Below are 13,711 nucleotides of genomic sequence, written 5' to 3' on the forward strand. Positions count from 1 at the left end.
CTGTAGCATATAACAAAGACTGTAGCCAAAACTACCCCAGAAGTCATACACTGTGATTTGTTAGACCTTCCAGTCACCCTCAGGCAACAAAGACCTGCTCCACAAGTTGTGTCCTAGGCATGTAGTTTTTAAATAAACATTTTTTTGTTTGTTTATTAAGTGCTGTCCAATTCTCAGATATGTACTGGAAAGCTTTTCCACTAATTCCTTGAGAGAATTAATTCTAAGTATCAATGAAATGTTCATTAATTTCCTGAAATTGCAATTGTGTCATTGCAATTGTATGAATTATAATTCATACTTTTTTAAAAATTTATATGAAGTCAATAAGATTTTATGAGCAAATCCATGCGAAGAATTTGTCTAAAGTTCACATATTTCAAATTGAGATTTGTGGAATAATTTGCTTGGCATAACTTTAAGGCTTTTCAGCCACCTTCAGTTCCTCAGCACCTTCAGCATTACCCAGTCAATATATAAGCTATTTCTTCCTTTCCTCCAAGCAGATGTGGGCTCATTGTGTCATACTTTGTGCCAAGCAAAGACCACTTTCTCACCTCAGTAGTTCAGAGTAGTTCGTCCCAGGGAAGGCTCAGAGGTCACACTTGGCAGTGTGCTTAACCATTTTTGCGCAGCAGGAATGCCACAAACCCCATGCTGACCCAGAGCATGAGCTGACCAAGCCTCCACCTGCCTGCAACGCACCATTTAGACATATTTACAGTCACTCCACAGCTTCTGCAGGAGCCTTCAGGCCAAGAAGAGGGATTGTAGCATGATTAATAAACAGCTTTGCGTTTGATGCCAAATAGGAGGGAAAACATTGTGAACACAGCAAGGTAGGTAGGTATTTGAAGGGGGATTTCAATTTTTAATGTTGTGGTTAGAGAGGTTTTCCCTGAACCTGAATCTTCAGCTTCTGTAGCACTGGAAGACTTGCTGTCCCTTTAGAAAAGAAGCCATTCAATAGACATTGCAGGGTCAGGAGTTCGTCCCCTGTGTTTTTCCAGTCACTTCTATCTAGACTTTTCATAGCAGAGCTCTGTCTGTTTGACTGCCACCACCAGCGCATTTGGCATCTGTTTTGGGCTGTGATTTGCTTACCACTTATGTAATGGTCATAAATTAAATAATCCTACAGTTTTTTATTTGCATATGAGTAAACTACCTCATATCTTTGCATAAATAAGCCTTTGTGTTAAATGAAAGTAAGAAAAGCCAAATGCAGTCTCCATAACGCTGAATTAAATGGGAGCACTTTTGGAATCAGAACACTTAAAAGGACATCAGTATTAAAGAACTGGGCACCCGAAAAAGGCAGTTCTCTTAATTATAGCTGTGATGCCAAACAGGAGGCAAAACATTGTCAAGAAAGAAACAAGGTAGGTATTGAAGGGGAATGGCAAGTTTTTATTACTAATTTCATTGAGTGACATTCCATAATACTGTTTCTTCTCATGCATTGAGGCTGGATAACGTTAGCCTATACTCAATAAAGGTGTCAGGTGCTTAAAACAAGAATTGGCTGGAGCTCAGTTATGTAAAGCCAAAGTTGTAATCCTGCAACCCCTGATAACTTTTCATTGTAAGGCAGGGTCCACAGCGTGCCCCAAGTTACAGTCTCCTGGTCATCCCGTCAGGAAACCTGACATATACATGGTATCCTTTCCTCTCAGTGACCGCGGAGAAGGAAAGACAGATGTGTAGGGGAGTGATGGGGCAGCCCAGTCTTCCCCTACCTGGAGTTCAGAATGGAGTAAGACTCTCCAGGGTAACGGCACATCTTCCCCATGGTGCACACTCAGCCACAGCTTTTACCTAATTCTGGATTTATTTCGACTGACCAGGTGCCCTTCTGTTCAAAAAATATATGAGTCCATAGTCAGTGGGTTTCTGAGATGTCATTCTGAAAGAGCTGATTTCCCATTGCATTGGATAGAGCACGGAAGCCGTACTCAGGCCTCTGGGCTGCACTCCCAGGTGGTGAGCACCTAAGCCCTCCACTGGGCCAAGAAGAAAACTTGCCTACAACAGCCAACTGCCTTAAATATCCCATAGAACAAATAAACATGAAAATTGTGATGCCTAGTGCGCAGCAAAAAAATGTAGCTTTGTATCCACACAATAAAACCTGGTTTAGCACCAGCTTATTAAAAACACAATTAATGAGATTACAGTTGTCATGAATCTAATTTATAATTTATGTTTACTGAATGTGTAAGTTCTTGACTTTTGTAGATTTAAAAGGAAAATACATGGCAAGTCATGCTATTGCCTTATGCAGTATCAGACAACACACTTCTGAAAAATCACAATGTTTGCTTCTCACTTAATATGTCTACGCTGGAAGATGATGTACAGCTACAGGTGTAAGTCTGTCCAGATCAGCGAGTCTAAAAGGTCGCAGCCACAGTTGCTAGTGTTGAGTTTCTTACACTGTGTCTTGAGGTGTTTAAAAATTTCAAGATAACAACAGCTTACTTAAACACTTCTTTATACCAAATTATATCTCATGTAATGAATAAAACAGTGCATTACTGTACATGCAGTTTACTGTGCACCTTAGCATAAGATTGAAGGCAAGTCTGTGCTCCAGGACCTAGGTGACTCAAGTGATTGATAATGGTCACATGAGTGGGTGTACGTGAAATGTAGAGAGCAGAGTCCCAGCAAAGCGGGCTGTTAGCACGTCCCAGTCACACCATCCAAACACTGCATTTACAGCAGCCTCTGCCCACCTCGCCTGCAAGGGTAACAGAGGCACTGCCTTTGCCCAGAAACAAAGCCTTCATTAACTGGCTTTCTCTCACTGATTATTTTGTTATTACTAATGTACAAGGGAGGGAAATGAAAAGGCTTGTCTGAGTTTGCGCCCTTTCCTGGTGTGCAGAGCACCTTAGAGAACAGTGATGTGTTGATCATAAGCTCAACCTGAATTTAGAAGGTAATGCTCCTATTCTGAATCTCATGGCTGCTATGGAACAATGCAGGCACACAATTGCTTATTCTCTCTCTTTGCCAGCTCTCTCTTTCTTTTTTCCCTCTGTTTTGTGAGTTTTACTAGCAGTTCTGCCATATTTCTACAAAAATGTTGTATTATATAAAGCTATTAGACACTAAAATTACATCACAAAATTGTGTGAAAGACTTCTAGTTAGTACTTACAAGTCCTTTTATTAGGTAAATACTTTGACGTGAATAAAACAATAGTTTATTAACCAGTATTTCTTCCCTACATAATCTCTTACAAAAAAGTCTGACTTCTATCCCCTGTAACATGAAATTATGATGGATATAAGCCAAGCACCCCTATGACTATCAACTCATTCCTCATAGGTTTGCCCAGTTCTGAGGACAGTCAAGGCATTGCTTAGTGTGTCTAACATGCCCCAAGCCATACAATAACCTAGATTGTTCAAGGAGGTAAGAAATCTATATCAGAAGCCTCCTACCTTTGACACCTATCAGTCATGGATCTTGGCTCATCCATAACACAGAGGAACAGGCAAGTGTGATAGCTTATATGAAGAAGTAAGGAGTTCCTGGGGAACTTAATCAAGACTTTCCCCCAAACAGGTCACTGTTGTTGTATTTAAAGAGTTCAGGCTGCTCCTAATTGTGCCTGATTGCCCTGGGAGTAGGAAGTTTTCCTCCCTAATAAAGGAGCCTTAATTAGCATGCTGGCTTTTTCACTGTCTGTCCCTTGGCAGTTCTCATTTCCCCTTCAGAGACACCAGGGAAGCATGGCACTATGGAGCTCTCCTCCATCATGTCCTGGAGAAGGCTGTGCCAGGAGTGCAAGCAGTTGGCACACTCAGCCCCAGAAAAATCCCCTGGTGAAGAGAAGAAAAAAATTCCACAACACCACCCCCACCCCCCCACTATAGTGGCTCATATGAATCTGTGTGTCCTATGACCTCCCTACCATCACATGTATGCAAGGCACGCCTGTGCCCTGTGGTCCCTGGGAGTCTAGATGTCCTCCTGCAGCCACGTATACTAAAAAGAAATCAAAAAACTCTTAGGTGTCTCTGGAGTATACTAGACAACACAACACAGGGATTGCAGGAGTTTAACTATTTACAAATAGTTTTATATTTCTGCTAATAACCACAGGCTGACGTGTACTCTTGTTTTCTCCTTATGCACATAGCTTCATGTCATTTTGGGACTGACCTGCAGGTCAGGCAGGTTTGTGGCTCCAGCTGGAGGCTGTCTTTACCTGGAGATCTATAACATCCTGGGAAGGAGCCTGTGTTTCTGCTCCTCAAAGCTGTGCTCTAATCTTGAATCATTGACTATTAATGTCAAGGGCAAGATGTTCTCCACTATAGTTCCATTAGGTGGTAATTGATAAGTTACAAAAAGAAGTTAGCATATACTTTAATTTTTACTACTACCATATTTGTGTTATCTGTCCAACCTACTCAGAACTTACTACATTTTCATGTCTCTAAAGAAGGCTGTTCGGAAACTTTCCAATTAGCCATTCTGTTTATTATTTCTTCTCCATTCACCTGTGAAATCTAGTTCTCACCTTTCCACCCACTTGTCCTAGTGCCACCCACACAGATATGCACACACACATCTCATACATACCACCAAGCTATACATGTCTCACCTGTTAAATGACTCAATTAATAATACTCACCTAGTTCATGTCTTCTCAGAATGCAGAAAGAATCAGTTCCCTTCAAGCTACCCACTCACAAATACTGTCCTCACTCAGGCATATGTAGTTTTGGTCAAAAAATCTCCCCTGCTTCCCAAAGAAGACCAGAGCTCTGGATTAACACCTCAACTCTGAATCCTCAGCAGCATCAAGACTTCCTAGATCAGCAAAGCATCCTGAGTCCCATCATTATCCATGTACCTCTACGGTCTCCTTTGCAGACAGTGCTCTGAGAAGAACTGCAAGTCTTAGAATGCTCAGCTGAGAGTCACAAAAGGGCATAGCTGTCTGAGGTGGGACTGTGCTGGGATTTAAGTACCTTTGTAGGTCTAAGAGAAATCCCCAAATTCAACCTTTAAACACCTTTAAGCATTTACACATTTTACCATTCCAGGTCCTTGGTCTGGCCTATGTAACTGAGCAGAGCAATCCTGACTGTGCTTGACCAGGAGAGGCCTGACCTTAAAGTACAGTTTCAAGATCAAGCACTTCAAAAAGCACAGTGGGCCCAGCCACTGGAGATGTTACCCCTTTTCCTATGATACCTTCAAGGCTAGAACAACTCTCCAGCCCCAGTTCATGAGGTACTGGTATAGGCTGGAAGAGTGACTGTAGACTACGGAAGAAGTTGGCCTCACTAAGGAGATATGAAGGGCTTAATGTCAGTTTTGCACTTTATCTAACTAGAATTTCACATAAAATGCAAGTTGTTTGGGGAACAGGAATTATATTCAAATATCCCCTCTTAGATGAATGTCCTAATCTATGCTTTAGGAGGTTAAACTTTTCCTTTCTGCAGTCCCAAAACTCTGGGACTGTTTTCTGCTAAGTGCTCAGTTTCTGAAAGCAGCAGCTGAGGTACTTCAGTGCACAAGGTGGTTGCAGTACATGAAACCTGAACTGTTAAAACACATCCATGTCACCCAGCATATAGTATCTAACCCCTCTGACAGGCAAGGGTATAGACCTAACTCTGCTGTCAGGGTTTCCTACTGGATAACTTCGGCAGCTCCCTATTTAACACCTTGTCTATCTTGATTCTCATTCATAGGTTCAATGCCTAGAGAGCACAGGTGTGTTATAGGCACCTAAAATTTAGTAGAGTGACTCCGAACATGACCATATTAACCTTCCTTTAGGGACCTAGTTCATAGTCTGTTGTCTTTGTTTTTCATTTCCAATATTAAACAGGCCTTTAAAGGCTGTAGCTTGTTTCCGTAGCCTATCTACTGTTGAGCCAAAAGTCACTGATGGATAAGAAGCAGCAAGCAATTAGCAACAACAAATATTTGGATCATCAATGATGCAGCTTGTTCTCACTATCTCCTAGCAAGGTATCTGGATAAAGAAATTCCTCCCACTCCTCTCCCTGCTGCCCTGAATATAGATTTAAGTAAATTCATCAGATTATAGCTGCTGCAATATGAAAATTAATTTATTCATTACATGTACAGTTCAGATAATAGCCATGGGACATACCTCCCATGGTATGGGATGTATATACCTCATGTCTGTAGTAATGCAAGCAAGTTTTTTTCCATTATATTATTTTTAATCTCTGTATTATATCAGAGTTGAGTCTTTCATGACCATAGGCCTGGCCTGCCCCATAGGACCATACCTTCTTTCTGTTGCACAGCCTGAACAAATAACTAGAAGCTACTAGAAAGGAATCTATTAACTAGAAATGTTACTGAGGCCTAGTAGGCAAGCTAAGTACGAATAATTGCAAAAGTGCAACACATCACTTATTCCATGAAATAAGTAAAAGCCGAATATTTTGCCAATGTTATGAAGGTGTTGCTTCTATACTACAAACAAAAGTAAGAGGATTTTTAAAAGATAGCTTATCAAATGATAAATAAAAAAGATAAAATTACTTGCTTTGTTGTTTTAAGTACATAAGTACCTAAAAGTTTGGGCACCTGTGTTCACAGATCAGTCTAGAGTCCTGTTTTGCAATCATAAGGTACAATATGCTGACTAAATATCTTAAATATAGAACATAAAATCTCATTCCAAATCTGAGAAATGCTAACAGTATTCCACTTGTATGTAGATGAAATATGCTTATTCTAACATTCAAATATTTACCCTAAATTCCAACTCTGAATGGCTGTACATGTTAAGTGGCAGACCCAGACATTCAACCTGTTGGACACAGTAATACAGCCATTTGAAGCTAGCTTTCTGTAGAGATTTAAGTAACTTAACTAAATTTTAGCTGATACTTAGTAACTGGCTTAAATATATTGTGACACACATGAAAAACCCACTGACTTTTAATGAATGTCTGTATTAATAGATCCTATTTATCCCCCTTATTCTCTTTTGCAGGTCATATTGACTCTCCTGGGCTCCCTGTAACATTTTTCTGCTCTCCAGAGACTGATTCAATCCAAAAGCTTCCATCCATAGTCCAGGGCCCATCAATTCGTCCTGACCCCTTTTCTTGCTGTCCAGTCAGCTGAGCTGAATCTTTGACAACCAACCCAGTATTTTGGGTTGAAATAAATGAACAAAACCACTTCCAGCTTGCTCATTACATACAGAGGACCACCAGACAAAGGTTCCCGTGGCTCCAGGATGTCGTGGCTCCCAGGTAAAAGAGAAAAAGATTCCTCAAAGTGCACACTCCTTGGACTCTCCAGGATTCAACAACAACAACAACAACAAAAAAGCAGCCATGCTTTCCCACTTTCATGGTGGCTGAACTGCTCAGCTCTGCTTGCAGTAAGGCTCGTGTACAAGATGTTTAAAGTTATTCAGCTGTCGCACATGCTTAAGCATTTGGACTATGTCTGATTTAGATTTCCCCAAGAAACAGATATTACATGTCTCTTTCAGGACCAAAGCTCTGGGAGAAGAAAACTCCCCCAGGATGTGAGCTGCAAATGAAAGTCTCTACCCTCAAATGGAAAGCAAAGTAGCTATTATTTTGAAAGTACGAACACACCTATACACAGAGGTACTTCCAAAGCCTGGGGACCAGAATCCTCCATCCTGCTGGGTGGAATGTCCAGTTTTGGTAAAGCTGAAGATATTCAGATATAGGTTTGAATACTGTGGTGTAGTGAATAGAGCATTTACCTAACAGGACAGGAACCTGGGTTTTTGTCATTGCTATGAATTTTATGAATTATCCTTTGAACAGTTATAGGATAAAGTAGATCAAAGAAGGCTTTGAACTGGGAACCGAATCTAAAGATTCTTATTTCTGGCATGGTGGTTTTAACTATTAGACTAAAATGTGTCTTATGTCCTTGTTCTCTCTTGCCCCAAGATTCTGTTACTTCACTGCACAGTGACAGTTTCATTAGGACAGGTGCAGGGTGCTTTCTTCACCTTTGTTAGCCCAACTGAAGAACTTGATCCTGTCAGAATATGTTAGACACTACTTGAGAGCTTCCATTGTACTGGGAATCATAATCATAGGCCATAGAATCAACCATAGAATCAAGCGGGGTTGGAAGTGACCTTAAAGATCATCTACTTCCAACCCCTTCTGCCATGGCAGGGACACCTTCCACTAGACCAGGCTGCTCAAAGCCCCATCCAACATGGCCTTGAACGCTTCCAGGAATGGGGCATCCACAGCTTCTCTGAGCAACCAGTCCCAGTGCCTCATCACTCTCAAAGTAAAGAATTTCTTCCTTATATCTAATATAAATCCACCCTCTTTCAGTTTAAAGCCATTCCCCCTTGTCCTATCACTATAGGCCCAGCTAGAAGGTCTGTCCTCATCTCTTTTATAAGCCCCCTTTAGGTGCTCAAAGGCTGCTTATAAGGTCTCCCCAGGGCCTTCTTTTCTCCAGGCTGAACAGCTCCAGCTCTCTCAGCCTGTCTTCATAAGAGAGGTACTCCAGACCTCTTTGTGGCCCTCCTCTAGACTCAATCTTTCATTATTTTGATGGTTCCAGACCTGAATGTAGTACTGCAGGTGAGGTCCCACTAGAGTGAAATAGATGGGGAGAATCACCTCCCTCAGCCTGTTGGTCATGTTTCTTCTGATGCCCCCCAGAATATGGTTGGCTTTCTGGGCTGCAAGTGGGCATTGCTGGGTCACGTTGAGTTTCTCATCGACTAACACTCCCAAGACTTCCCCCTCAGGGCTGCTTTCAATCCATTCTCCACCCACCCTGCATTTATGCCTGGGATTGAAGCAATACCTGACATCTCTATTCCAGAGAGGCTGAAATTCTGATCCACTTAGACCAGGGACTTGTCACACTGCAGAGAACAAACCAGCAAAAGTAAGAGAATGTCATGGTTTTTTACAAAAGTGCCTATAAACACCATGAAAAGCCTAGAGTTCTTTCAGCATTTGTGGTCTGCAGGTAAAGAAGAGTTTGCGATCATTATTTTGGACTTACACAGATCCAATATCAATCCTGCTTTAAGTGTAAGCCTAAGCTTTTTATTGGATCTAGCTCCTAATGCTTGTTGAATTAACTTCTTTATCTCAAACATTTTGCTGCTATATACCTTTGAACATCTGGACACAGACTTCTGTGTCACTCCTTAGTGCTTCTAGCCCATCACTATAACTCATTCATGGATTGCTGTCAAAAGTTGTTGTCAGGGTATCCAGCCATTAGCATGTACATCAGCAGTGGATCACCCACATGCTTGCTCATGCCACTGAACACACCGCTCCCACAATGCTCCAAGGTTCCCCCCCCCCCCCCCCCCCCGGAGAACAGGAATGACAAGGCGGCTCCTGTAGCAGAGTCTTAACATCCTGAAACATGAATGTTTTAAATGGCCCTTCAAAGAGTTATTTCAGATCTAAGCTAACTACTAAATAACTTCTCTGTTATGTAGCTTTAGCCATATATTGAAGCCAAGCCTTTCACAGATGATGTGGTGTTTCACAGTGGCAGTAAGGAGAGAGAAACAAATGCAGCTTAAAACCAGCTCTTTTTCCTTCTTAAATTCTAGGGCTCCAGTAATATTATGTAGCCTAGGTGCTTCTTTTAACATACTACTTATGACAGCATTTGTGACCATCTGGAAAATGGCTGAAGAGCAACATAATTTTTCCATCCTTTTCTCTCCAAACTTTGGGCATGACCCTGTGTGGGAGACCCATGATGTTGGAGCAGAGGAGCCACCAGCATGCCTGCCCCATGGGATCAGTCTGGGATCTCCTTACGGCAGATAGCAGGCTTTTCTGGCTCACCCAAACCACACAAAGCAGCCTCACAACACCAGGGCTAGGTCCTGTGTTTTCTCTTGGTGTTTGATTAGCTCTAGGTAACAAGCCACAGAAAAGAGCAGTAAACTGAATTCAGACATGCTCAACACAGTCATAACACTCCTTTGTAAAATTTATTTAATGCTTTGTAGATATGTTCAAGCAACACTGATGAAAAAGTCATTCAAAGGCTTTGTCTGGAATAACAGTTTGGTGAATTTCTCAGTTATGTCACACAGTCCTTATTGACAAAAACCAAAAACATTTGTGCATGTGAGTGAATGGTAAAGAGGCCTGTGGCTGTGGCCTTCGATCACTTCAGGGTAGAAACAGCACATCTATTCTGCTATGCAGTTACATCCTGAAAGTTACATGACGTTACTGAAGTCAAAGCCTTAAACTTTTCAAACAGGGGTACCGCTGGAGCTCTAAGTCAAAACAATGAAATAAAAATTTGGAAAAAAATATTAACCTATCAGTGGATGTCATATTTCTTAGAGCATTGGATAATTACGCTAGTAGAGTATGCAATGTCAGTACCAAAATACTGAGTTGGTTTTCATATCGTTCCTTGTGTTGTTATATACTACACAAAATTTTAGAAAAAAAACTCCCAGAAAAATATAAAGCTTTATTGCAAAAGAAATTAATGCAAGAAAATGGTGGGTTTACATACTAAAGGGATATGAAGCATTGCTTCTTCGTATCCTGCTAAGGAGCAACAGCTGTACTTCATTTTAACTTGACGTGCTTCAGAACTCATATTCATATAGTTATTTAATGATCCAAACATAATGGTCCTATATAGTATAATTACTTATATGAAGGCTCAACTTCATATGTAACCTTTTAAAAAAGATGCTTCAGTGGAAAATTTACTTTGGTTCTATCAGTGAATAAGCTCTTTAACAGTGAAAATGCTTTGGAGGGGTTGGAGGCTATTGACCATGGATCCTGAGCACATTTGACAATCAATGTTATTCCTTCTTGATAGACTCCTTGTTTCTTCCTCCTTCGCAGTATAGCCAATACAGGGAGAACAGGTAGAGTGCAAGACAAACCATCAAATCGTAGTGGTAGAGTGTTGCAGCAAACAGAAGAAAGAAGAAGAAATAAAAGATTTTGCAAGCAATATGTTTTAAACCTGGAGACTCACTGGGTAACTTAAGTGCTTCACTCTTCTGGTTAGACACATCTGCAGAATCAGAAATGTGCTGGCTTTCCTTCTGTGAGTCGTCAAGCCAGTTTAGTGTTTTCCTCTCAGTTATTACACGGTCAGATTGAGAGCCTGTCCCTCCAACTTCTTTGGTAGGCTTATTAATTAAAACCTCTGGACTCGATGACTTCTCTTGTTTGAACTCTGCTTGATGGGAACATTGACCTATATTCCTTCCTCTTCCTTCTCTAGAAATTGCTGTGTCTGAAGTGGAAGGTACTTCTTTTTCTTCAGCTTCAGGAGAGAGGATTTTATTAGTACATGTCATTTCATTTGGTAGATTTAAAGCATACCCTGACTCAGCATACACCTTGTCAATGACTTTGAATTCAAAGTGTCTATACAGGTGCTCCATATCTCCTGCCACTATGGACCCTTCAGAAGATGCCAGTGAAGAGCTTTTATAATGGTAACTGGGCACAGTATTTGTACCAGAAGGTGGCATTTTTGTTTCAGCTTTAGCATGTATATAGGAAAGCGTACCAACGTGGCTTTCTTCCCTATACAGCTCTGCGGCTTCCTTGCTGTATAGATGCTTCTGGGTGCTCAGGGGACATTTAGATACTTCTGAATATAAACCTTGCTGCAAACCTTCTTTCTCTCCCGTAGCAGAAGCCTTTACTGCTTCTCCTACAGGTAGAATATTGCCAGCATCTGGTTGTTCTTTGGCACATTCTTCCCTGCTATTGCACAGAGACATCGTTTCTCCTATCAGAGTTTCATGTACGCATGCATTATAAATACCTAAACCTGATTCCTTTTCAAATTCAGTGTCATATAATACACCCACTGTGTTGAGTTGACAAAGAGCATAATGTGAACCATCATTTCTCCCTTCATGTGTATCAAACGCTGTTTCCTTTTCCTCTGTGGGCCTGTCACTTAGTGCAGTCTCTTGAGGTAGCTTAGCAATTACTGCTTTTTCACTGGCAGACATTTTTTCTGGAGCACTTTCTGATGTTGTTTTAATTATATAAGCTGTACCTGCCTTTGCTTCCTCCGTAATACCCTGCTTGGAGACAGAAGGCTTTTTACAACTCTCTGCCTGCTGGCAGGTAAACAGCTCCTCTGTGGAAGCTGCACTCCGAGGCCCCATGTCCCCCCTTGCTCCCCACCAAGCCTCATCACCTGTCTCTTGCCACCTCTGCTCCACAGGGTTGGCTTGGCTCTCCTTTTCCATCAGTGTTCCTCTGGTGGTGGTGTCTGACTTTCCTCTGTCTTTTAACCTCAGGAATCCTCTGTGTCCCCGCGTGTCTTCAGCTCCCCTTTCATCCCCCGGGGAGGGTGCCAGCGCAGCCTTGGGTGCCTGTTTGTTGTCTTCGGATGATGGGGGCGCCGCAGTCAGCGCATTTGCAGCACGCTTTCTGTGTGACTTGAAAGGCTTGGGTGCTTCCTCCTCACCGATTAGTGCTAAGTCTGCTACTTCGATGACTTTCTTCTCGTTCCCTGCATCAGCGTTGTAGTTCTTTCCCGGCATTTCACCAACTCCTTTTTCTTGTGTATATTGGCTTGTTGTGGAATCTATTGAGACATCAGCACGTGCAAAAGTGTCAGCATATACATCTCCTCTTAAATGTACCCTAACTTTGCTTTCAGTCATCTTGATTTTTCCTTCATTTTTGTCAGCGTCTGACAACAATGAATCCAAAGTTTGGTGAGACATTTGCGGTGCCTGGTGCTCCGGAGCTGGATTAGCATTGCCATCCAGTGTCCCTGCTATGCATGCATTTAATTGCATGGATTCATCATGCTCTGGAGAAATGCTTTCTGGTCTCGTTTCACAGGCCCCTTTTGAGGTATCCGAAGCATCCTCACTGATGAATAACCTCTCCATCATCTCGCTTCCTGAGGCATTATCTGTTTCACCTTTTGAAATATCTGTGTGGATCTCTCCTTCTCGGCTTGAGACAGTAGCCGTAATATCGATAGCCTCATTCTGTTTTGTCCCAGGAAAATATTTTGCCGATAAAAGGCTTTCACTAATACCAGTATGTTTCAAAGATCGCTCACCACTGTTTACCAAGCTAGTAGCGACTTCCTTCCCTGATGGCTGACTATTATAATCCCTCAGGGAATATTTAACTTTATCTTTTAATTCTCCTCCTATCTCTTGTGAAGTGTTTTCAGATGAGGAACTGATAGACACAGGGTGCAAGTCACTGCTTCTTTCCGTACAGGTTAGCTTTTTCTCCAATCTTTCAGTTTCACTTGCAAAATTAACTGGTTCTGTTGTGTATAAATTCCTTTCATCTCTGGAAGAGGTACCTCTAGCTCCTGTGAAATGCTGATTTAGCTGAAACAATAGAACAGAAAAGAATGATCAAAAAGTGCTTTGCAAAAATATGCCAAATGAAGGAGGCAGGATTTCCTTATGGAAAGTTTTGTTTTCAGTAGCAAAGCTTTTATGGAGATGTTTACCAAACCATTTGCAAAATTTGCACTGTATGTATTTTTCAACATAGGTAATGAGCTTTATGGTGGTGCTGAAAGGAGCAGGAAATAAAATAGCATTCAGAACCTTCTCTTTTTATTCATGAGTTCAGTAAGCTGCTAGTGTATTTTATACAAATTAAATCTGAAGAGAATATTCCCTTAAAGGGAGGCTAATTCATTCTCTATACGTTCC

The 13,711-nt window shown here is 41.5% G+C and overlaps 1 protein-coding gene across 2 annotated transcripts in view; it reads right to left on the reverse strand.

Moving 5' to 3' along the window:
* Positions 1-311: 311 nt before the first annotated feature.
* PPP1R3A (protein phosphatase 1 regulatory subunit 3A) overlaps positions 312-13,711 on the reverse strand; it is a 40,490-nt gene continuing 27,090 nt past the window's right edge. The window contains exons 4-5 of one of the 2 annotated variants that reach the window (XM_080391000.1): positions 12,214-13,378; positions 312-11,319 (exon numbers count right to left, since the gene is read on the reverse strand). In XM_080391000.1, the coding sequence (XP_080247126.1) occupies positions 10,847-11,319; positions 12,214-13,378 (1,638 nt within the window). In that variant the 3' untranslated portion in view covers positions 312-10,846. Of the gene's footprint in view, positions 13,379-13,711 lie in introns of both variants that reach the window. The other variant, XM_080390999.1, reaches the window with a different exon arrangement.

Source organism: Falco punctatus, assembly GCF_963210335.1.
Source record: "Falco punctatus genome assembly, chromosome: 6".
Classification (NCBI taxonomy): Eukaryota; Metazoa; Chordata; class Aves; order Falconiformes; family Falconidae; genus Falco; species Falco punctatus.